The 24,115-nt window shown below is 44.3% G+C and overlaps 1 protein-coding gene across 1 annotated transcript; it reads left to right on the forward strand.

Moving 5' to 3' along the window:
- The first annotated feature begins 1,147 nt into the window (after nucleotides 1-1,147).
- On the forward strand, nucleotides 1,148-23,483 carry LOC125154687 (SH3 domain-containing protein C23A1.17-like). Its single transcript, XM_047839216.1, has 3 exons — nucleotides 1,148-1,214; nucleotides 12,629-18,871; nucleotides 23,473-23,483. The coding sequence occupies exons 1-2, from the start codon at nucleotides 1,148-1,150 to the stop codon at nucleotides 13,600-13,602; spliced, it is 1,041 nt and encodes a 346-aa protein (XP_047695172.1). The 3' UTR covers nucleotides 13,603-18,871; nucleotides 23,473-23,483.
- Nucleotides 23,484-24,115: the final 632 nt, after the last annotated feature.

The raw sequence follows: 24,115 nt of genomic DNA on the forward strand, positions 1-24,115 counted from the left end.
AAAAAAAAAAAAGGTTTACTGGCAACAGGGAACTTGTGGTGTATTTTAAGGGGAATGAATGCCCTTTCTCAAGGCATTTGCCCTAAGTGAGGTTATCACAGTTTTCAAACAGGAAAGCTAGTCTCTTCAGACAGGAGGGTAAGCTACTTCCACTGGCAAGGGATAATGCAAAATAGCAGGGAAGTTCAATACTGTCCACTTCAAATGGGTCCAACCAGATGCATCATTCCCGATTTCTAGATCCTATTCCTTCCTGATCAATGCCCTAGTTATCTCATGACAAATTTGATAATACTGAATCAACTGCTATTATAATTTAGCAACCTACACAATCATATTTTGTGTTTGACTTTTAGCAGTATTAGCTCTGGGTCTAGGTAAGTAAGATATGGTTTTAGGTCTGTCATGTAAACACCCTGGCTCTTAGACTGACTTGTGTTGGGCATTAGTAGACCTGAGCTTGTCATTTTCTCTGTAATCACTCAAATGCACTGAAAAGAATCCATGCTACACCACAGTCATTAGTCATTACTATTGCCAAAAGCAGTCAAGGGCAGCCGTCATTTGGGTTCCCAAGGCATGTGCTGCATCACAATGAACCACAGGTGACAGCTTTAACTGTGATGCTATTGCATACTGTGGGTTACTAGCATACCATTTCCCATTGGCAAAGAACTCAGCACTGCTGAAGTATGATCAAATCCATTGCAAAACCCCATCTTTGTGCGTTTGTTCCTAGGTCCACTCCCAGTACCAATTATTAGATCAGTTAAGCTCCAGTCAGGAGACAGAAGCCACAATGGGAAAGTTTAACATAAAGAATTATTAACAGGGGCTTGGAATATTAGGGAATAGGCTAATGAGAGCTAAAGAGAATTCTAAAGAATATCGAAGTAGCAGATATAAACAACAGCTACTATCCCTAGGGCTGAGAAAAAACACCCAAGGAAAAGTCCTTTTCTACCAGGTCTAAGATCCAGGCTCCATCTGAAAGGGTATGGTAGAGGGGCACCTGGCTGGCTCAGTTGGAAGAGCCTTGGACTCTTGATCTAGGGGTTGTAAGTCTGAGCCCCACGTTGGGTGTAGAGATTACTTAAGGGGAAAAAAAAAACTTAGAAAGGAAGGAAAGAAGGAAGGAAGAAAGGGCATGGCAGAAAATTCAGCCGTGTGCCTCAACAATGCAGCTTCCTGGAAAGCTGCCCTGGGAGTGTCAGGTGAAGTTGCTAATTACTGAGCACGGCTGGAACTAAGACTATAGGAAGTATATACTCTGCAGGAGCCCAGTGCTGGAGAGAGCTTCGCCAGTGCAGGAATCAAGTACTGTAGAGAGTCAAACAGAAAGTGCACTTGGTAAAGCACAGTGCTAGAGAAAACCAGACCACTGTAGAAGTCAAGTGCTAGAGGAAGCTTGCTTTGCAGAAGTCCAATGCTAGAGAAAGCTGCATGAGGGTGAAGACTGGTAGGTGAGTGTGCAAAAGGAGTCCAAGTGTAAGGAATCCAATTACCACAAAGGCAGCATGTGGTCTGTGGTTTGTGGTGTTGGAGTCCAGGTACAGGAGGTGCAGCAAGGTGGTTGCAAGCTGGGATCTAATGAGCTCCCACCAAAGAACTCCTCACCCTGGTCACACACGTAAGGCAGAAGCCCACTGGATGTGCCCACATACAGTAGCCCTGCAAAACTGCGGCAAGAGCAAGAAAAATGAAACCTCGACTGGACTAGAATCAGGAAGGGCATCTCCTTGCTCTTTAAATGGCCCTCCAGCGCCCTCTGCTGACAAAGCTTAACATCATGCTCCGTACACTGAGAAACCCGTAAGTAGCCCAGCCCGTTATCTCAGAGCAGATACTGGAGGGTGAATTTGGAGCTAAGAGACAATACCTTGAAAACTGATGTAGTAACAGAATCCCCACATAGGCTCCTCTCTCACCCATAGCCTGGAGGCCAATGTGGTAGGAAGGACAAAGCGAAAGCCTCTGGAAAATCCTCTCCCTAGAAAGACAACAACCCAGTAAAAATACATCCCTGGGAAAAGCAGAGATTCATGCCATGGTCAAAGAGTTGAAAGAAGCAGTTGCAGTGAGACCTATCACATACCTACTTAACTCACAGTCTGGCCTGTGCAGAAGTCAGATGGATCTTGGAGAATGGCTGTGGATGGTTATGAACTTAAATCAGGTGATGATTCCAATTGTAGCTGCCGTCCCAGATTTGGTATCTTTCCCAGAGCAAGTCAGTACAGTACAAATGCCATGGTATTTGGCATACAGCTATTGACCTGGCTTTCTCTCCGGGACAGTGTGCAGCGTCCACTAGAGCAGTCTCCTTTTAGCTGGCAAGGCCATCATGTATCTTCAGGTTGCTTCAGTGTTGTATCAGTTCTGCTATGACATAATATAATCTGCAGAGATCTTGGTCATCTTAACATTCCACAAAACGTCACTCTGGTCCATTATATTGACAGTATTATTAGATCTAATGAGCAGGAAGTAACAAATACTTTGCTTGCCTTAGTAAGACATACACAATTAGAAAGTGGAAGATAAACCCCACAAAAAATTCAGGGGCCTGCCACCTCAGTGAAGTTTCTGGAAATTCCATAGTCTGAAGTATATAAGGATGTCTCTTTCAAGGTGAAAGACAGATTGCACCTCATACAACCTACTCACCCCCAAGGAGGCACAATGGTTGTAGGTCCATGGATTTTGGAGGTAACATAACTCCTCAATAGAGTCACGTGTGGGGGCCAGTTTTGAGTAGGGACCAGAGCAAGAATAGACTCTGCTGCCAGTTCAGGCCGCAGTGCCCTACCACTTGGTGCTGATGATCTAGCAGAGCCAGTGATACCCAAAGTGTCCATGGCAAACAGGGATGCCATATGGATCCTCTAGCGGGAACGAGTATTCACTAATAGCAGAATTAAAGCACAGATTCATGGGATATTTGATAAATGTAGGCCATTTTCTACAGACAACTATACTACTTTTGAGAAACAGTTTCTGGTTTGCTGTTGGGACTTGGCAGGGACTGAACAGCTACCTAGGTGACCTCAGGTGACCATGCCACCTGGGATGTTCATCATGAATGGGGTGTTGTCTGTCCAACCTAACCATAAGGTTGGGCGTGAACAGCAGTAGTGTATTATCAAGTGAAAATGCATATAAGAGACCAGGCTTGGAAATATCCAGAAGGTATGACCCATGTACATGAGCAGATGGTTCCTGTTGCATTGTCTTCTCTCCCTCAATCAACCAATGCCTATGACATTCTGAAGTGTCCCTTATTCCCAGCCAACTGAGGAAGAAAAAACTCAAGCCTGTATAGATGCGTCTGTCTGATATGTAGTTATGACCTGACAGGGACAGCTGTTAGCCCCACGACCCCACTAGGGTGAACCTGAAGGATGGGGGTGAAGAAAAGTCCTTGCAGTGGACAGATCTTCAAGCAGTACAGTTGTTCACTCTGTCTGACATCAGAAAGGGCCAGAAGTACACAACTATACTAATTCATGGACAGTTGCTAATGGTTTGGCTGGATGGTGTGGGACTTGGAAGGAACAGGATTAGAAGACTGATAACAAGGAAGTTTGAGCTCTTCAACCTTTTTTTTAAAACAGCCCTTTTCAGGGGCGCCTGGGTGGCTCAGTCGGTTAAGCGGCCGACTTCGGCTCAGGTCACGATCTCGTGGTCCGTGAGTTCAAGCCCCGCGCCGGGCTCTGTGCTTACAGCTCAGAGCCTGGAGCCTGTTTCAGATTCTGTGTCTCCCTCTCTCTGACCCTCCCCCGTTCATGCTCTCTCTCTCTCTGTCTCAAAAATAAATAAACGTTAAAAAAAATTAAAAAAAAAAAAAAACAACAGCCCTTTTCAGGGGTGCCTGGGTGGCTTGGTTGGTTAAGTGTCTGACTCAGGTTATGATCTTGTGGTTCGCGAGTTCCAGCCCCACGTCAGGCTCTGAGCTGTCAGCTGTCAGCTGGAGACTTCTTTGGATTCTGTGTGTCCCTCTCTCTCTCTCTCTCTCTCTCTCTCTCTCTGCCCCTCCCCTGCTCATGCTCTCTCTCTCTCTCAAACATAAATGAACTTAAAAAAAAAATAGTCTTCTTCAATCAATTTTACTTCAGTTAGAGCCATTTCATTCAGGAGCCCAGCTTGGTTTCTGAGTCCCCTTAGATGGGCTGTTAGCTTTTCTTTAACTGTCCATGATTTTATTTACTCTTAGCAGTAAGAACAGGATACTAGGCTCTTGCAAACAGGCAAATGATATAGGGAAACATTTTCCTCTTAGTGGGCCAGTGTATTAATTTGCAAGGGCCGCCATAACAAAGTGCCACAGACTGGTGGCTGTGGGAAATTTATTTTCTCACAGTTCTAAAGGCTGGAAGTCCAAAATCAAGGTGTCGGCAGAGTTGGTTTCTTCTGAGACCTCTCGTCTTGGCTTGTAGATGGCTGTCTTCTACCTGTGTCTGCATATTATCTTCCCTCTGTGTGTCTGTGTCTTAATCTCACCTTATTAAGGACACCAGTCATATTGGCTTAGGGCCCACCCTAATGACTTTATTTTTAACTTAATTTCATCTTTAAACACCTGATCTCCAAATACAGTCACATTTGGAGGTACTAGGGGTTAGGACTTTAGCATATAACTTTTTTGGTGGGGGGAGAACACAATTTGGCCCATAAGAACTGATACTGAACAAATTTGAAGGCCATTATCTGCTAAGACACTAAGAGGAAGCTTCACCTATAGGGTTCAAGTACAGGCAGTAATCAAGCAGTCAAGTGTAAGCAGTTTATGCGTATAACTCCCTCCCAGGTCTGCAAAAGTGAGCAGATTAGATAGGTTCTTCCAGGGTTGCACATCAGGGGAGGGGGAGGGATGGCATATTTTTACCCTAGTTCTTGCATTCTGAGCCATGTTATTAAATCCCAGAATTAATTATTTATCTATTCATGGTCACTGGCAGCAATGGACCATGACCACCTTCCCCTTGTAAAACGTGGAACATGGAGGAGTAGAGCAGAACCCAAGTTTTAGCCAACAAATCACTCTCAAGGGGAAAGCAGAGGAAGGAACTGGTATGTGGATACATTTCTCCTTCCTAAGTAAGTCAGGAGATGGAGAAAGGCAGGAGTATAGACCTGTAGTCCTCCCTTTACATAAAAGGAAATATTAGGGGTGGGAAAATGTGACCTCCCCACCAATGTTATGCAAGAGGGATGCTATAGCCTTTTCCTGAAGGGGTTCCCAGGTTCTTACCAGCTGAGCTCTTTCATGACACCAAGCATATTACAGTAGTTTTATCTTGCTCCACACCAAATGACCACAAATTTAGCAGCTTAAAACAACACCCCTTCACTGTCTCATAGCTCTGTAGGTCAGGTCCTATGGACTTTGCTGGGTTCTCAGCTCAGGGTCTTGGCTTGGCTAGGTTCTCAGCTTAGAGTCTCTTAAGGTCAAAGTCAAGGTGTTGGCTGGGCTGGGGTCTTACCTAGAATCTGGGGGAAGATTCTACTTCCAAACAAATTCAGGTTGTTGGCCATATTCAGTTCCTTGCTGTGTAGGGTTGTGTTCGAAGTTTCCTTGCTGGCTGTCAGCTCTTTAGAGGCCACCATGTTCCTCATCACGTGGCTCCCTTCATCTTCAAGCCACCAATAGCTCAGAATCCTCCTCTTGCTTCAAGTCTCTGACTTCTTTTTCTGCTACCAGCTGGAGAAAACTCTGCTTTTATTTTTTATTTTTTAAAGTTTATTTATTTTGTGTGTGAGGGAGAGAGAACAGGGGAGGAGGAGAGAGAGATAATCCCAAGCAGGCTCCTCACTGTCAGCACGGAGACTGACACAGGGCTGGAACTCACGAACCATGAGATCATGACCTGAGCTGAAAACAAGAGTCAGAGGTTTAACCGACTGCACCACCCAGGCACCCCAAAAACTCTGTTGTTTTTTTTTTTTCAACGTTTATTTATTTTTTTTGGGACAGAGAGAGACAGAGCATGAACGGGCGAGGGGCAGAGAGAGAGGGAGACACAGAATCGGAAACAGGCTCCAGGCTCTGAGCCATCAGCCCAGAGCCTGACGCGGGGCTCGAACTCACGGACCGCGAGATCGTGACCTGGCTGAAGTCGGACGCTTAACCGACTGTGCCACCCAGGCGCCCCCAAAAACTCTGTTTTTAAGTGGCTACCGGATTGAGTGATAATCTCTGTATCTTAACATCAACTGACGTGGAACTTTAATTACATCTTTAGTTATATCTGCAGAATCCCTTAGTGTATGAAAAACCACGGGGCAGGAGTTTTAGGGGGTTATCTTTCAAATTCTGTCTACCACACAAGAAATCCTCATCTTTGCCCCAGACCTTGAGAGAAGGCAGTTCCAGCCTGCTCCAGGTTTCTTAGATCCTTGCCTGGCACAAAAAACAAGAAAGTGTGTTACAAGCTCTCTCCTCTGGAGAGACCACAATCAACTCTTCAAATGGTTCGCAAATTCCTAGCAAGACCGTGTGAATTTTAAAAAGGTGCCCCTTTCTTAAAACAAATTACCGCCATCTGTTGGAAATTTGTTGTAATAACTCTACCGATCGCTGTTTCCCAGGAAGGGGAAGGGCACAGCTGTGAGCGATGGCCCCAATCCCAGTGGGATCAGATACACCCTCTGCATTCCAACCCCTTGCCTGCACTGTTGTCTCTGGAGACATGTTTTCCCAGAACCTTCTTTCTGACATTCTTCATCTATTTTTATCTGCTGATGATTTGGGGGAAAATGTGAACTGGAATAGCCATCAATTGGCCTGAACAGGGTGATAAACTAATACTCAGAAAAAATAAACATTTCTTTGCCAGTGAAATCTAACCTGTTGGGTTATAACCATAAACAAATACCCAAGATCTTCCAAGGAGCAAATCCTGAAGTAACAACAATATTAAGGTAATAGTAGCAGCCACTAATGTTCCTCAGTGGCTATGTCTCTATCCATGTGTAGACATAGATGAGCTGTATATGTAATACACACACTCATACGCTCACATATATATGCAATCTCATTTAATCCTCAGAGGAACCCTGTCTAGTAGGGATTATTATTCCGACTAGGTAGACAAAAAAAAAAAACAAAAAACAAAAAACAAAAAACAAAAACAGGCCTAGTGATGTTATATCACTTGCCCAGGGTCAAGGATAAAAGAGGCTGAGCCACCTAGCCAAAAAACAAAACTAAAACAAAAAACCCAGCTGAGTCAGGACTCAAACCTATATCCAAAGCCCAGGCTTCTAACCAGTTAGGTGGAAATTAGCTAAGTGCCTGTGCCCTGAATGGAGACCTTTACTCTTTGCCTCTTGAACAGAAGCCAGGGCTGCTCCTCAGTGGCCCGGAATGTCTTAGCTGTATTCATGGGAATGGCCTGAAGGGAGAAGTGTGGCAGGACTTGTTTGTTTCCTCAAGATAAGAATGGCCAGTGGGACTTGGAAGGAGGAAAAATGGTAGGGCCTGTCCTTTTGACCATAATATCTCCAGCGATTGGCACCTTCTTGGTGCACAGTTAGCAGTTGCTGAATGACCGAATAGCTACCCGATGAACCAGACACACGACATGCCTGTGTGAGCCCCTCTCTGTGGCTCTGCCTGTCTGATGTCTGCTCTTGCCATCACCCCTTCCCTTTCCAGTGAATTAGCTCATCTGCACTGGCTTTGAGATCGTCCTATGCTGCAGGCCCTGTGCCAAATGCTGTACCTGTATCTGCTTGTTTAAGGTGAAGTAAGAACCCAGAGTAGGTGATTTCATATTAAGAGGCTTCTGGGCTGGAGAAAAATATTGAATACCTTCTGTGTTCTGTTTAATGCTCAAATTATTAGACTCTATATAACAAAAAAGAAAAAATTGAAAACCATTTTTTTTTTTAATTTAACGTTTATTTATTTTTGAGACAGAGAGAGACAGAGCATGAACGGGGGAGGGTCAGAGAGAAGGAGACACAGAATCCGAAGCAGGCTCCAGGCTCTGAGCCGTCAGCACAGGGCCCGACGCGGGGCTCGAACTCACAAACTTCGAGATCATGACCTGAGCCGAAGTCGGCCGCTTAACCGACTGAGCCACCCAGGCGCTCCCGTAAACCATTTTTTTCAAAAGGGCCTTAGGCTTTGGTTACAAATTTGATCAATTAAATTATGTTCAATAATTTAACTGTAAATACAAAGTCAATATGGAGGATCCTTTTGACTACTCATATGCTTTAAGCATATACAAATAGAGTAATTACAGAATTTACTAAAATCCCACCATCAAAACTGGTTATAAAAGTGCTAAAACCATGGGTTTAACCTTCTCTTGTCCTTATTCTAACACCTTGTCCTTATTCCAACCTTCCTGAGGTTCTAATTTTTCTACTTTTCTAGGGTTTCAGTAATTCTACCAGTTATTATTTTTATACCTTCTTAGAGTTTTTGTAATCCTACTAGACCCAGAAGAAAAAGGAAACTGTCTCAGAATAAGCTTAGGTTACAGGTCTGGCCAGAGACATGGGATCAGGTTGCACAGTTCTGAGGACTGAAAACTGAGCTGCTGATCATTAGCCCCTGGGCCTGTTTGTATAAAATTTTCTTGTTACCTTGTGTGGCTTTTAAGTTTCTTTCTTTCTGTTTCTCACTCTTCCTTCCTTCCTTCCTTCCTTCCTTCCTTCCTTCCTTCTCTATTTCTTTTTCATGCTTTAGAGAAAAACATATTATGGAAAATTACAAACAAATACAAAAGTAAATATAGTATATGTAATCTCCACGAACCCCCTACTCAACTTGAACAATATCAACTCATGGCTACTGACTCTCCTCCCTTGTCATTTTGAAGCAAATCTCATACATAATAGAATGTCATCTGAATTATTTCTGTATGATTCTCTAAAAGACTAAGGGTTTTATTATTATTTGTTAAGATTTTAGTTTTAAGTAATCCCTACACCCAACATGGGGCTCAAACTTAACAACCCCAATATCAAGAATCACATGCTTTACTGAGTCACCCAGGCACCCCAAGATTAAGGATTTTAAGCCACAGTATCATTATTATAATTAATTTTTAAAAATTGTTTAAATGTTTATTTACTCTTGAGAGAGAGAGAGAGTATGCAAGAGAGAGCAGGAGAGAGGCAGAGCGAGAGGGAGACACAGAATCCACAGAGCCCAACGCTGGGCTTGAACTTGTGAACCACAAGATCATGACCTGAGCCGAAGTCAGACGCGTAACCAACTGAGCCATCCAGGTGCCCCTACAACGAAATTTTTTAATGTTTATTTATTTTTGAGAGGGGGTCCAGAGAGAGAGGGGGACAGAGGATCCCAAGCAGGCTCTGTGCTGACAGCAGAGCCTGATGTGGGGCTCGGACCCACAAATCATGAGATAATGACCTGAGCTGAATGAAGTTGATGCCTAATCTACTGAGCCACCCAGGTGCCCCTACAACTAAAATTTTCTTTAAATGCTTATTTATTTATTTTTGAGAGAGAGAAAGAGAGAAGGAAGATGAGCGGGGGAAAGGCAGAGATAGGGAGATAGAGAATCCCAAGCAGGCTCCTGGCTGTCAGTGCAGAGCCTGACGTGGGGCTCTAATGCACGAACCACAAGAGCTGAAATCAAGAGTTGGATGCTTAACTGACTGAGCCACCCAGGCATCCCACAACTACAATTTTTTATAATCATTCCTTAATATTGACTATCCAGTATATTCCAATTTTTCAGTTTGAAAATGTCCCATAAATGCCAACTAAAATTTTTCCAGTTTGAATCAGAATCCAAATAAGATCTGATACATGTAACTGATTTTTATACAGATATGAATTTTTGAACCTTGATGTCTTTCTCAGAAATGGTACATTCAATTTTGGTATGGCCATTAATACCTGAGCTATTGTCCTTTCATTATGATGTATTGACCTGGTCTGTTGGCACTAATAAAATCCGTTATTAACTTATAATTGGTAAGATGGCCAGTTTCACAAATACCCGTCTGTGCCCTTCCCCTGACAGGGATCTCAAACCCGATTGCACATTAGAATTTGGGAATCTTTTTTTTTTTTTTTTTTTTTGGTTGTGATAAAATACACATAACATAAAGTTTACCATTTAACCATTTTTAAGTGGACAGTTCTGTAGCATTAAGTACATTCACCTTGTTGTGAAACCATCACCACTATCCATCTCCAGAACTCTTTTCATCCTGCAAAACTGAAACTCTGTATTCATTAAACAATAGCTCCTCTCTCCCCTTTACCCCCAGCCCTCCTGGCCACCACCACTGCACTTTATGACTCTGAATTTGACTACTCTAGGTACTTCTTATAAGTGGAATCATACAGAACTTGTTGTTTTGTGACTGGCTTATTTCATGTAATATAATATATTCATGGTCCGTCCATGTTGTAGCATGTGTCGAATTTCCTTCCTTTTTAAGTCTGGGTACCATTGTATATAATATCCCATGTTTATTTATCCATTCATCCATCCATTGACACTGGGTTGCTTCCATCCCTTGACTATTGCAAATAATGCTACTATGAACACAGGTGTTCAAACATTTCTTTAAGATTGTGTTTTGGGGCTGCCTGGGGGGCTCAGTCAGTTAAACATCCGACTCTTGATTTCGGCTCAGGTCATGATCTCATACTTCATGAGACTGGGCTGTCAGCGAAGAGCCCAGTGAGGGGCTCCATCTCATGCACCGTGAGATCATGACCTGAGCCGAAATCAAGAGTCGGACACTTGGCCAACTGAGCCATCTAGGTGTCCCTGCTGCATCTTTTTCGAGGGCCTGCCATACTGTTTTCCACAGTGGCACCATTTTACTTTTACACCAACAGCACACGAGGGTTTCAAAATCTTCATATCTTCACCAACATTTGTCATTTTCTGTGTTGTTGTTTTTTTATAGTACCCATCCAGACAAGTGTGATTTTTGTGGTTTTGTGGCTTTCTCACTGTGGTTCTGGTTTGCATTTCTCTAATAGTGATGGTGAGCATATCCTCATGTGCTTATTAGCCATTTTTGGTATTCTTTGGAGAAATGTCTGTTCAAGTCCTTTGCCCATTTTCAGTTGATTTGTTACTTTTATTGTTGTTAATTTGTGAGAGTTCTTTGTTCTGAATATTAATCCCTTATTTATTATAGAATCTGGGGATCTTTTGTGATGGGACCTATAGCTTGATATTTTTTAGAGCTCCTCAGGTTGAGAACTATTTCCTTAGGAGATGAGGTAACAAATAAATGTATTTCTCATCAACAAATGGGTACATCATCATCTCAGAACAGTGCTGACATCTCCTTCTACCTGGCTACTACATGTATTTATCGGTGCTGTTCAGTCATGGTAATCCTGCTTTTCCCAGGGTCACTGGGCTCACAGTTCCCTGGATCTATCCTTCCCTCCTTGCACAGATAGAAATGAGTTCATATGTATGCCTTATCAATAGGAGTAGAGGAATAGGGGTACCTGGGTGGCTCTCTCAGTTAAGCATCCAACTCTTGATTTCAGCTCAAGTCATGATCTCATTGTCGTGAGATCAAGCCCCACATCGGGTTCTGCACTGGGCGTGGAGCCTGCTGAAGATTCTTTCTCTCTCCTCCTCCCTCTACCCAATGTGCTTGCTCTCTCTAAAAGAGAGAGAGGGAGAGAGAAAAGAAAAAAAGTAGAGTAATAATGCAAGTAACAAAATACCACATTCACACTCTCTTATTTATAACAATCATCAAAATTCTACATCTCTATTCTCACACCTTTGTAGTACAACTACCTATAGTATAGTATACTTATAGTACAACTAACTACCTTTTTGAAGATTTTATGTTAACTTAATACTTTTGAGTAGTTTAGGGACTCACAGCCTTTCTCAGACATTTCCCTGAAGCATAGTGATTGTTATATATTTTAGGTGCTCAAACACTTACAGCTTTGACAATAGTAGTCCATTCACTAAAAGCATATTTGTCTTTGTAACACTACCCCTGACATCCTTGAAAATATCCTTGTTATCTGGCATCAACAGGATGCTGGGAGCCCCATTCTGATTTTTATTGTCTAAGAAATGGAATCAGCTACCCCCAAGGACTCCGGTTATTTTAATGGTAAATAATATAAGGCACCAATATCTGGGTGTTAGGGATATCCACGATAGTTAGTGGGCGGGGGCGGGGGGGGGGGTGGTGGTGCTGGACCTCACCCGGTAGTGACAGAGTTAGAAACATTTTTGTTTAAGGCACAAGTTTACATCTGATCGATGATTTAACATATCACTGCTGTGCCCTGCCATCCTGATGGTCTGTAGACCCCCTGATCACACTGACAGTCCTTTGAGGCTGCCTTTACCACTATCCCCACCTTACAGCGGAACAAACAGACACAAGACGTTATGACACTTGCCTAAAATCACACCACAACTAATTGTAGAGCTGCCCAGCTCTGTCAGATTTCACCCGCCCAGTTCCCACAAGGCCCTGCCTCCACCTCCACCTGCCGTCAGAAACACACAACTTTGTCATTTGCAAAGATTTTCCACCAGGTTGCCCCGTTTAAGATTCCAAGCCAGGGTTTTCCTAGTCTTGGGTAGAGGGAGGAGAAAACACTACCCAGATTCTTGTTTTCCTCCTGCAGGATTCGGGAGTGAGAATGACCAGAAGAGCCCTCCACGAGAAAGGTCTGAAGACCGAGCCCCTCAGGAGGCTCCTTCCCAGGAGAGGCCTCCGGACAAACGCCAGGCCCAGTTCCACGGTGCTGCCGGACACCAGAGCTCCCGGGGGAGGAAGCAAGGCCCCGAGGGCACCCAGGACGATCCCCCAGGGGAAGGGGAGGTGAGCCGGCTCCTCAGGCAAGGCGAGGCCTTTGGGTCTCTCTTGGCCGCCCCGTGCCCCGGGGGTGGAAAGAGCCTCCCAGCCCTACAGCCAACGCGGGACCTTCGGCGGCGAGCCGCCCTAGCCTGCCCCAAACCTAAGGTCACAGCACCCATCTTGCTCGCCAATGACCCTCGCACAGTGAGCGAGCCCACCGGCACCTCAAGTGTCAAGCGGGCTTGGGCACAACTCAGACCACACCCAGCACCTGAGGACACTTCGCCGCCAGAGGCCCAGGCCGCGCTGGGGTGCGGGGTGGGCGCCGGGGGCGCAGTGCCCACCTCCTCTGGCACCAGCGCCTCCACCCTGTGTCCGCTGGCCTCTGGCCTCCCGCGACACCCGGCCAGGCCCCGCGAGGCCCACGCTGGCGCGGAGACCCTAAAACCCCCTCCGCCCGCCACCGTACCCCCATCTACCCCAAGGCCTATCCCCACCCCTACCCCAAACCCCACCTCCCCCACCTTCACTCCACCTCCCCACCTCCCCAGCCCCGTCCACCGGCAGGCCCACGGATGCCAAACCTGCGGCAAGGTTACCTCAAGCGCCAGAGGACATGCCTCAAGAGCTCCTAGCCAGTGCCAACCTCGCCAGTCTCCTGGGAACCCACATGGGACAGAGGCCTTTCTGCCCTGGTGCCCGCCTTACAGCCTGCGGAAAGGCATCCTGGGCCAGGGGGGTGGGCCCAGAGCCCTGGAAAATCCCCACCTGGAGAAGGCCCTGAGCACATGGGCCCTGTGAGTGGTTCCAAGGGCTTTCACCAAGCTCTTCTCTCCCAACTCCACTGCTGGGCCTGTCATATTAGGGAATGATGTCTCGCGTTTATTGAGAGCTTACTCTGTGCCAGGCATTGTGATTTACAGTGATTATCACATTTAATCCTCACAATATCCCAGTGACACTGGTGTTCTCATTATCAGCATTTTACAGATGGAGAAACTAAGTCTCAGAGAGGTTAAGGGACCTGCCCAAAGTCACACAGCCAGTATGTGGCAGGACCAGCATACAGACCCAGGTCTGCCTGCCTGCTTCCACAGGCGGCCTTGCTGCACCACTTCTGCTGGCGCAAGAGTTAAGGGTGCAGGTTTGACAGGGCATCCATTTATGGAGCATCCATTTTTTTCTCATGGTAATTAAATAAAACACTTTTTATGCTAAAACGAGCAGATACTCTCGGGAATGAAATTAACATTTACACCAATGATTGAGATGAAACTTGAGACTCCAGATTTTTCACGCTAAGGCCAATGCTTCAGGCTCTGCCCATGGATCCTGAAGTAACCTCTTCTAAGACCTCTGCCTTTAGAGGGATGTTGGCCAAGGAAGCCCTACTCCAGGACCTGCTCCTGGGCAGAGCCTTCCTGGAAGCCAAAAGATGGCCACTCCATAGTTTGCCATCCCACTGAACTGCTTGGGAAGTTCATGCAGTTCCCCTGGGCTAAGGTTTCCGATTTCCCAACAGATATTAATCTTCAGGATTTGGAAGTGAAAAATTGGAATTCTTGGGAATTCCTGAAATCATGTTATTCTGTATTTTCATAACTTTGCGTATATTTTTAATAAGAGTAGTTACAAAGAACTGTAGGCTACAGCAAATATTCAAAAACCAGAAAATACCAACTACCCAACACAACTGGGTAGTATTGGAATAACAAAATGTTTAAATCTTCAGCAAGATAACTGTATTACACGGAAGCAGGTGTTGAAATTGCCAATTTGAGGACTTGTTTCCAAAACTTGCTTCTTGGAACATCATTCCTAGGATTTGCATGAGATACATGATGCATGTAAACAGATTAATATTCTATTTGTGAGAATGACTGTTTACAGCAGACAGGGCCACAGATACACTTGTAATATGGCAACGGCTATGAAAAAGAATGATCAGAACCACTTTTCTCCTATTTAGTGCTTCTAACCCAAGTTCCCAACATGTCTCCCTTAACCTAGGACGCCGTTTATCAGCATTTCCTTCTCTTGCTTTCTACTTCATGTCAGTGGATTCCTTCAAACCACGAATGCCTCTGTATTTATTGTTAAGCACGAATTCTCACAAGAGAGTTATAACACTTTTTCCTGTTTTCCCAATCTCTTGACTGATTTTTGTTGGGATTCAGAAAAACATAAATTTCCCGGAAAACACCAGGAAGGACTTCCTGCCCAGATATACTATTCCGGGCTGAACAGGATTGGCAAGGCAAGTCTGTTACAGAAATAATTACTGAGAATATCATCAGACCCAGTCACTGATACTTCCTGCTTTCAGGGGCCTCAGAGCCAGAAGATCCAATTGTGGATCTCAGCTCTCCCAGTTACTGCTGTGAGACTTTGGGCAAGTCACTTTAACTCTCTGAGTTTCAATTTAATGAGTAGAATGGTGCCTGGAAATAATAATGCGTGTTTTGTGAGGCAGTATTGTAGAAAGGTTAAAAGTGTGGCTTTAGAGTCAGATGGGCTGAGGTTTAAATTCATTTACTTACTACCTCTTTGATTGGAGGCAAGTGCTAACCACTCAGAACCCCATTTTTCTCCTCTGTAAAATGGAAAAACGGAGCCCACTTCACAGGATTTGGGTGAGTTTAAATGAGAGCACATACGTAAATGCTTCACACAGTGTAAATGCTGGATAAACGTGGGCCAGTATAGTTATTATCTGCTGTATCTACCTCACAGGGCCATTGTGAGGATGAAAGGGAGGTCGTGTTGTGGAGTTGCTTTCCAAGCTGTGAAGTGGTGTCCACATGTTTGTCTTTCCTTCAGAGATAGGATGGTCAGAAGCTCCTTGGCAGACATTAGAGCTATCTCCAAGTAAGGGGCCTGGGAATACTTACTGATCCCCACAGAAGGTAGCGGTGTTGAGGAAGAGGTGTCACCATGGTTACCTGGAAAACAGGGTTTAGCTGCAATCAAGTAGGTGAACTCTGGCATCGTCTGACTTGGGGCACACTTGGGGGACAGTGGAAAAGATGATTTTCAAAAGATGCTTGGAGAAAGGACTGTGTTAGATGGAGCCTGCACACTGTAGGTTTGTTTAATAGGGATTGAATCAGGGGCAGGGGGCGTGGTGGAATAGGGAGTGGTGAGGGGGCTCTTTGACTATTGTCTGAAGCCCTGTTATTGCCTAAACCTAGAAAACAATCCTATTAGCTGGAACCGGTGCATCCTGCTCCTCCTGTGCGTGCACCTATGATGTTCATTCCTCCCTAGACTATAGACCAAACACGATCAAAGGGCTTTCCAGAGATGAGCTCAGGTAATCCTGACAGCAGCCCCGTAAAGTAAATACTAGCAGTACTCCCATTTTGCAGACAGGGGCTTGGAGTCTGGGAAAGTTAAGACCATTGCCCAAGGTCATGCAGCCTATTTGTTGTTGAGTCAAGATTCAGACAAGAGTCCAAGCCCTTAGCGCCCGCCAGGCCACCTCAACTCACGAGCTGCCAGATGCCGAGCTTGAACAAGGAAAAAGGAAACACAAATGTATGGAGTTGAGCACCTAACTGGCCTCCTCTCTTGCCTTCTGTGACCTCTCTCTCTCTCTCTCTCTCTCTCTCTCTCTCTCTTTCTTTCTCTCCCAATAGTATTCCTATTTAACATAAGTCTCCTCCTGAGTCTCCCTTCCTCCTTACCATGGCCTCTTAGTTTCAAGTACTGGTGTAGCAATCAAGAAGCCAAGAAGCCTTCCTAGACAAAGCCTCATGAATCCATTCCTGGAGCTAGAGGCGGACCGTAGAGTGTGTTCTGTGAGAGCTGCCAACAATTTGGGAGTAAACTTGGAGGGTGGAACTTAATCAACTGGCTCCTAAGTGCCCAGCAGTGTGCCAAGTCCAGTAGCAGGGGTGGAGGATACATTCAGGGGTGAAACAGGCAGGATCCCTGGCTTTAGGGAGCTTTCGGGCTACTAGAGAAGATGGGCATTAGGAATCCTCCCAAAATATGAATTCTTGCAAACTGTGATAAGTATCATGAAGGAAAAGTTCAGGGAGCTATGAAAGAATATAATGCCTAATGGTTGGAGTGGGTGGTCAAAGGCCATTTTGAGAAATGATAATTATCGTACCCCTGAGAACTGAGTTGGGGGAAGAGAATTCCATATTGAGGCAATAGTAAGTGCAGGCACGAAGACCCAGAGGTGGGCAGGAACTTGGTATGTTGGGGAAACTGAAAGGCAGCCATGTTGATGGAGCGGAGTATGCTGGCCATGATAAGAGTGGTCAAGTTAAGACTGGACAGGCTGGCTAGGGGGGATGACAGGTGCCTTGTAGGCCATGGTAAGGACACTGGGTTTTTTGGTTCAACTTTTTATTTGGAAATAATTTCAAAGTTACAGAAAAGTGAATAGTACAGTGGAGATCCGTCTGTCCTTTATCCTAATTTCATCTGTTAAAATTACTTATTCTTTCTATATGTGGAATGTTACATGTGACTTTTATTCTGAACTATTTGAGAATAAGTTTTACACATCAAACACACACCCTTTACCCCCAGACAGGTACAATGTGTACAAGTACAATAATCCACTAAATTTAACATTAATGCAATACAGTATCTCATTTACCACCCATTTTGTCAATGATCTCAATAATGCCCTTTACATAGCATTTTCCCTCTAGTCCAGGGTCCAGTCTAGAAATGAAGTAATGCATTTGGTTGTCATTTCTCTTTAGTCTCCTTTAATCTGGAATAGTTAGCCTTTGTCTCTTATAACACTGACATTATGGAAAATTCAGTTTTCCCCTTCCTCATTTTGGGGTTTGTCTGCTGTTTCTTCATTACACATTCCTGCTAGAAGACGACATAAATATTATTGTGTCTTTGTGGTATGACAACAAAAGGCACACACTGTCTCCTCCTCCTTGGTGATTGAAATTTTTGCCTGGTTAATTTACTGTTTGTCCCTCGTAACTGATATGTGATCAGGGAGATAGTTAAAACCCTGCAGATATCCTATTCCAGAGATTATTGAATAGATAAAATGTAACATCCACTGAGGCTTTTTGCCTGAAGCACATCAGTCTGTGTCCGGAGGGTTACAAAATGACTTCAGCTCTCTCTCCCCTTGACATTCTTCTGCCCATTTATTTCCGTATTTATTGTTAGCAAGGACTTTGGGGTTTCTACTATTTTCCAATAATTTTAGTTATTAACCTTAATTATTTTGGTGCTCAAATTGTCCCAGATTTGGCCAGTGGGAGCCTCTTAAAACTAGAAGGCTGGGGACTTCTGGGTGGCTCAGTCTACCAAGCTTCCGACTCTTGATTTCTGCTCAGGTCATGATCTCACAGTTGGTGAGACCCAGTCCTGTGTCCAGTTCCGTGCTGACAGCTAAGAGCCTGCTTGGTATTCTCTCTCTCTCCCTCTCTCTGCCACTCCCCTGCTCTCTCTCACTCTCCCTCTCTCTCAAAATAAATAAATAAACATTAAAAAAAAAAAAAACTAGAAGGCTAGGTTTTATCCCAGCGTCAGTGGAGTGACATTGTTCGATTTGCATATTAGGCCCTGACTGTGTGTGAGAATGCATTCTAGGGGCACAGAGGAAGAAAGGACACCTGGCAGGTGGCTCTTGTGTAGTCCAGGTAGGAGATGTGGCTTAGACCAGGGAACTAAGTTGGATGTTCAAGAAACTTTGGTGATAGAATTGGCAGGAACTAGCAGTGGAGGGCATGTGCAAGGAGTCATAGAGGTAATGACCGGAGCAGCTGGGTGGATGACAGAGATATTTACTGATATGGGGAGGACAAGCAGAGTAAGGGCGTCAGTTGGGACATTTTATTTATTTATTTACTTTTTTAAGAGAGAGAGAGAGAGAGCTGGAGTGAGGAAGAGGGACAGAGAGAGAAAGAGAGAGAGAAAGAGTGAGAATCCCGAGTAGGTTCCACACTCAGCAGGGAGCCTGAACCAGGGCTCAGTCCCATGACCCTAGGATCATGACCTGAGCCAAAACCAAGAGTCGGGCACTCAATTGACTGAGCCACCCAGGCTGCGCGGGATGGGTATTTTAGACAGCAGCTGAGTCTGAGATGTCTTTGACATCCAGGGCAAGATGTCAAGTAGTAATTGGATATATTGCTCTGGAGAGAAATCCAGACCAGAAGAAAATTCAGGAGTTGCCACATGTGAATGATTTTGAAATCCATGGTCCTGGATGAAATGCTATAAGGGGAGAATATGTAGTGAGGAAAGAGAGGGGCCAGACTGGGAATCCTAAGAGAGTTCACTGTTTAGAGGCATGGGGTCGTGGTGGGGGGTGGGGGCGCATCACACGGAGCCTACAATGTCACGCCAAATCCTGAGGCTATGGGGAACCATTAAGGGTTCTGAGTATGGGAATGAGTGACAGGGTATGATCTGAGTTTTAGGAAGATGGTTCTGACAGCCAAGTAAAGATGATTTGGAGGGCCATGGCAATGGCTAATGTTATGGTTCTTCCTAAATATTTTTTAAGGTTTATTCATTTTTCAGAGACAGAGAGAGGCAAAGCGTGACTGGGGGAGGGGCAGAGAGAGAGGGAGACACAGAATCCAAAGCAAGCTCCAGGCTCCAGGCTCTGAGCCATCAGCACAGAGCCTGACACGGGGCTCGAACTCAGGAGCCGTGAGATCATGACCTGAGCTGAAGTCGGATGCTTAACTGACTGAGCCACCCAGGCGCCACTATGGTTCTTCCTAAAATAAATCTGCCATCCTCTGGCCACTGAAGATTGCTCAGATGGATCCCTGTGTCTGAAATGCCCTCTCCTTGTTCACCTGGGCACAAAAAAGATGATCATCCATCTGCCTCAGCTGCACTTGTCAGCCTCCAGTAATATGACTGCAGCCCCCATCTCCCTGCTTCGTTTTAGCTGGAGCTGCACAGATGGTTTCCGGGACCTTTTCCCAGCCAGCCGCATCGTAGGTGGGAGTACACAGGAGCTGGTCTCTGAGGTTTGCAGGAATCTGGCCACTGTGATCCTCTGCTCTGGCATGCTTTGAGTTCAGTGTGGTCTCGGTCAACCATGCAACCTGCCATTCAAAGTACGTTGTCCCCTCCACACCCCTACCCGTGCTGAGGAAGACGAGTTCGAGTCTGGATGAACATCCTAGCACATCCTTCACCTCCCAGGGGTGGTGCCGTACAATCCTGTCTAGAGGATGTCAACAGCCCACTGGAGACACAAATAAGCAAGGCAGAATTTTTAGAGACAGGAAGGAGAGACAGATATTCTGGAAGTCCAGGAAAGCAAGATTGTTTCTGGTTGGAGAAATTAGGGAAGGTTCTCTGGAGAAGGTGGCATTTGAACTGGGCCTTGAGGACAGCGAGGACTATTTTCCATTTCACGAAGGAAATATTTGATTATTCAAGCAGGAAAGAAAAAAAAAAATCAAAGCTCCCACTTCCTCATATTTTATTGACATTGTGCACACAATTAATGGTTATGTAAATACCCCATTAGGCAGTTACTTTATAGTTAGTCCTCTTACTGTTGGAATAATTCATTTCCGGGCCTCAAGACATTGGCCTGGGGTCTGTGGCTGGGCAGTGGGGACAGAAGCAACTAGGGACCAAATGCAACTCAGGAATCAGTACTTGAGCCCATCCACTCATTGTTTCATTCAGCAAACGTTTATTAACGACTCGCTAGTCCCAGGCCCTGAAGATACAATGATGATCAGGACATTGTTCCTGTTCTAAAGACCTCAAGTCTAATAGAACAGGAGTCACAAGTGGAGAGAATTTATCGTAGAGCACGTGAAGATGCCACACTACACATTGTGTACCAGATGTGGTGCTGACATAGGGAAAGGAGCTGGGGTAACGGAAGCCTCGGCTATAGATGAGCATACCAGGCAGACCATGTGCAGTGAGAAGGGGGAAGCTTGAGGACAGGTCAGAGGACCAAGTTCACTTGGAACATGGCTGCATACTTCTCTTTCCACCGGCTGGAAGGCACGTCTCTCCTACTCTTAGGCTTCTGGGTGTTTGGTGTTGTTTTTTTGTTTTCTATCTCAAATATTTCCTTTCCCCAATTTTTTTTTTTGGGGGGGGTACCTAGTTTTATGCTCTTTTCCAAAATCTCAACTTGTGTGCTGAATTCATTCATTTTATTTCTCTCCTCTTGACACTAAAAGCACTTAATGCTGTTAATTTTACCTCTGCGGATAGCTTGGACTGTATCCTGTTTTTAAAATTATTTTCTAAATAGTTTGTTTTTTACTCTTGATTTACTCCTTGTCCTAAGGGTGATTTGATATGCTATTGATGTTTTTCCATTTCTAAGTGGTGTGTTTTATATTATTGTTAGTTGTATTGCATTTTGATCAGAGACTGACTTTTAGAATTTCCACTTTTCAAAATTTACCAAAACATTCTCTGTAGCTTACTATTTATTGAATTTTGTCACTGTCCACGGAACTTGAATAGAAGGTATACTATTTGTTTTCAGGTTAAAACAATTTATATGTTCATATCCTCCATATCCTTATTTATTTTTGGATTACTTGTTGAGAAAATGTGTTAGAATATTTCCAATAAAACTGTTTCTCATGTTTCTCCTAGTATTATTCAATATTTTATTTCATGGATCTTTGTTGTTTAACACATGAGAAATTATTTTATTGTTAATTGAATCTTTTAGAAAGTGAGGTTAAGAGCTCACATTCTGGAGTCAAAACATCCTGGATTTAAACCCCAGCTCCACCGTTTATTAGCTTGGATTCCTTATCCAGAAAATGGAGATAACAATGGTAACTCCCTTATATAATTGTTGGATTAAAGGAGATGAACGTAAAGGATGGCACATGGTAAGTGTTGAGTAAAGCTAGAATTCGCTATTATGATCAGTGTTATTACCTCCTGGCTGACCGTTGCTGGCATTCGAAGCCTCTGCTGTGGAAGGAGAAAAGGTCTTGGAGAACCTCTTTCTTTTTCTCTAGTACACATTTGGTAAACAGAATGCCTCGTGTAGGACATTAGAAGTCATAATGAAAAACAGGAAGGGGAAAAAGCCAACAGCTAGCTTCGCAGCATGCAAACACGAAGTGACACCCTTCAGCTTTGATGGCAGGATCCCTGGGTCAGCCCGAGCATTAGCACGTGAGTGTTAGTGGCATGCTCCAGCTTCCCATGGGGGAAGACGAGGAAGAGAGAGAGGCCCACGCTTTCCCCAGATGTCATTTCAAACACCGTGTCCTCCACCTCAGATCCTCAGATCCCTTTCACCAGCACCGTGTGCCGGGATGCTCTATGTCTCCCTGCCGATGGCTTACACCTGCAACGTTCAGAGGTTTGCCCTTGGACACTGGAGGCATATATCCCTGGGAACTTTTATGTCTTAACCTCCCTGCTTTAGGGCGGCTTGCAGTCAGTGATGGGTGTGTTAGTGCCAAGGCCCAGCTCCTTTGGCTGCAGCAGGACAAAGTCCACGGTGCTATTTATACTTGAGAGCTGCTCACATACTTGCTAGTCTTCGTCACATGCCTACCTTGCTGACCTGCCCGCTTCACTCCCTTACTGGTTTCTCCCAGGAACGCTTCTTTAACAAATCACTTGCCCTTTAATCCTTGGCCTGGGTTAAGCTTCTGGGAGAATCTGACCTAAGACAAACTGCTTCATTCCTTCATGACAGGAGGAATTCAGATATGGGTTGAGCATAGTGGTGAACTTATGTCACTTTTTTCTTTCTCCTTTTTTTTTTTTTTTTTTTTTTTTGAGTTTCTGTCCCTTTGGTTGCAAGAGCCATAACTCCAGAAGGTACTGGCTTAGACAAGAAGAGGGGGCAGGTTAGAAGGATGCTGGAGTACCCCAAGTCATCACAACAAGGAAAAGAGTACACCTGGGTCACAGACGCATCTGGAACCAGGGCATTCTCTCCCCCCAAATCTCTTGATGCTTTACTCAGGTCTGTTTTATTCCCTAAGAGCTGCATTTCCAATAGCTGATAGGCTGCAAACAGTGTCCTACCTCACTTTCTTCAGCTCTGCCCTGCTTTGTTCAGCTTGGGATCAAAGGGCCACAATCAAGGCAAAAGAGATATTTAGCACAGTTGGGGTGATTCCTGACTATAGATTCTCTTCTATTATTGGTGAAGGAGGGGCTGTGGCAGAAGGGAGGGATGCTAGACAGAAAAAAAGGCTGGTGCTCACCACATAGTTCCTTGGATGAAAAGAACAGTGGACATAAAAAGGCATGGCTTACCTGTGCACCCATGTTCACAGCAACACCATTCACAAGAGCCAAAGGTGGAAACAACTCAAATGTCCATCAACAAATTGGTAAAAGGTGATATATACACACACAATGGAATGTTGTTCGGCCTTTAAAAGGAAAGAAATTGTAACATACGCTACAATGTGGATGAACATGGAGGAAGGACATTATGCTAGGTGAAATAAGCCAGTCACAAAAAAGACAAATACTGTATAATTCCACTTATGTGAGGTACCTAGAATAAGCAAATTCACAGAGACAGAAAATAGACAAGGGATTATGGCAATGGGAATAGGGAATCGTTTAATGGGTACAGAATTTCTGTTTAAAATTTTTTAATGTTTATTTTTGAGAGAGAGAGAGAGACAGAGCATGAATGAGGGAGGGGCAGAGAGAGAGGGAGACACAGAACCTGAAGCAGGCTCTGAGCTCTCAACACAGAGCCCTGTGCGGGGCTCGAACACATGAACCATGAGATCAGGACCTGAGCCGAAATCGGATGCTTGACTGACTGAGCCACCAGGCTACCCAAAGTGGTAAGTCTTCATGACCTTGAATTTGGCAACGAAGTTTTATGTATGATACTAAAATCATGAACAACAAAAGAAAAAAATAGACAAATTGGACTTAATGTAGGCATTTACATCTGTAAATTTCCCTCTATGCACTGCTTAAGCTGCATCTTATATATTTTGGTATGTAATGTTTTTATTTTCGTTCATCTCAAAATGTTTTCTAATTTTCATTGTAAGTTCTTCTTTGATCCATTGACTAAGAGTATAGTTCTCAAATTTCCTGTTATTGATTTCTAATATCACTCTATTTTTGTCAAAGTTGTGACTCATTTCATAGTGTGTACAAATACAGAATCATTACATTGTACACTGAAACTAATATAATGTTATATGTCAATTGTATCTCAACAAAAGTCGTATAATTCAATCCTTTTAAATTTACTGAGACCATAATAAATAAATAAATAAATAAATAAATAAATAAATTTACTGAGACATGTTTTATGACCCAAATTTGTTCTCTCCTTGGACAACATTCCATACACACTTGATAAAAA

The sequence above is a fragment of the Prionailurus viverrinus genome, chromosome E3 (assembly GCF_022837055.1).
Source record: "Prionailurus viverrinus isolate Anna chromosome E3, UM_Priviv_1.0, whole genome shotgun sequence".
NCBI classification, from domain to species: Eukaryota; Metazoa; Chordata; class Mammalia; order Carnivora; family Felidae; genus Prionailurus; species Prionailurus viverrinus.

Coding starts and splice junctions, on each gene's coding strand:
- LOC125154687 (XM_047839216.1), top strand. CDS start 1,148: ATGGCAGAAAATTCAGCCGTGTGCCTCAACAATGCAGCTTCCTGGAAA. Junction 1,215..12,628: donor AGCTGCCCTGGGAGTGTCAG/GTGAAGTTGCTA, acceptor TTCCTCCTGCAG/GATTCGGGAGTGAGAATGAC.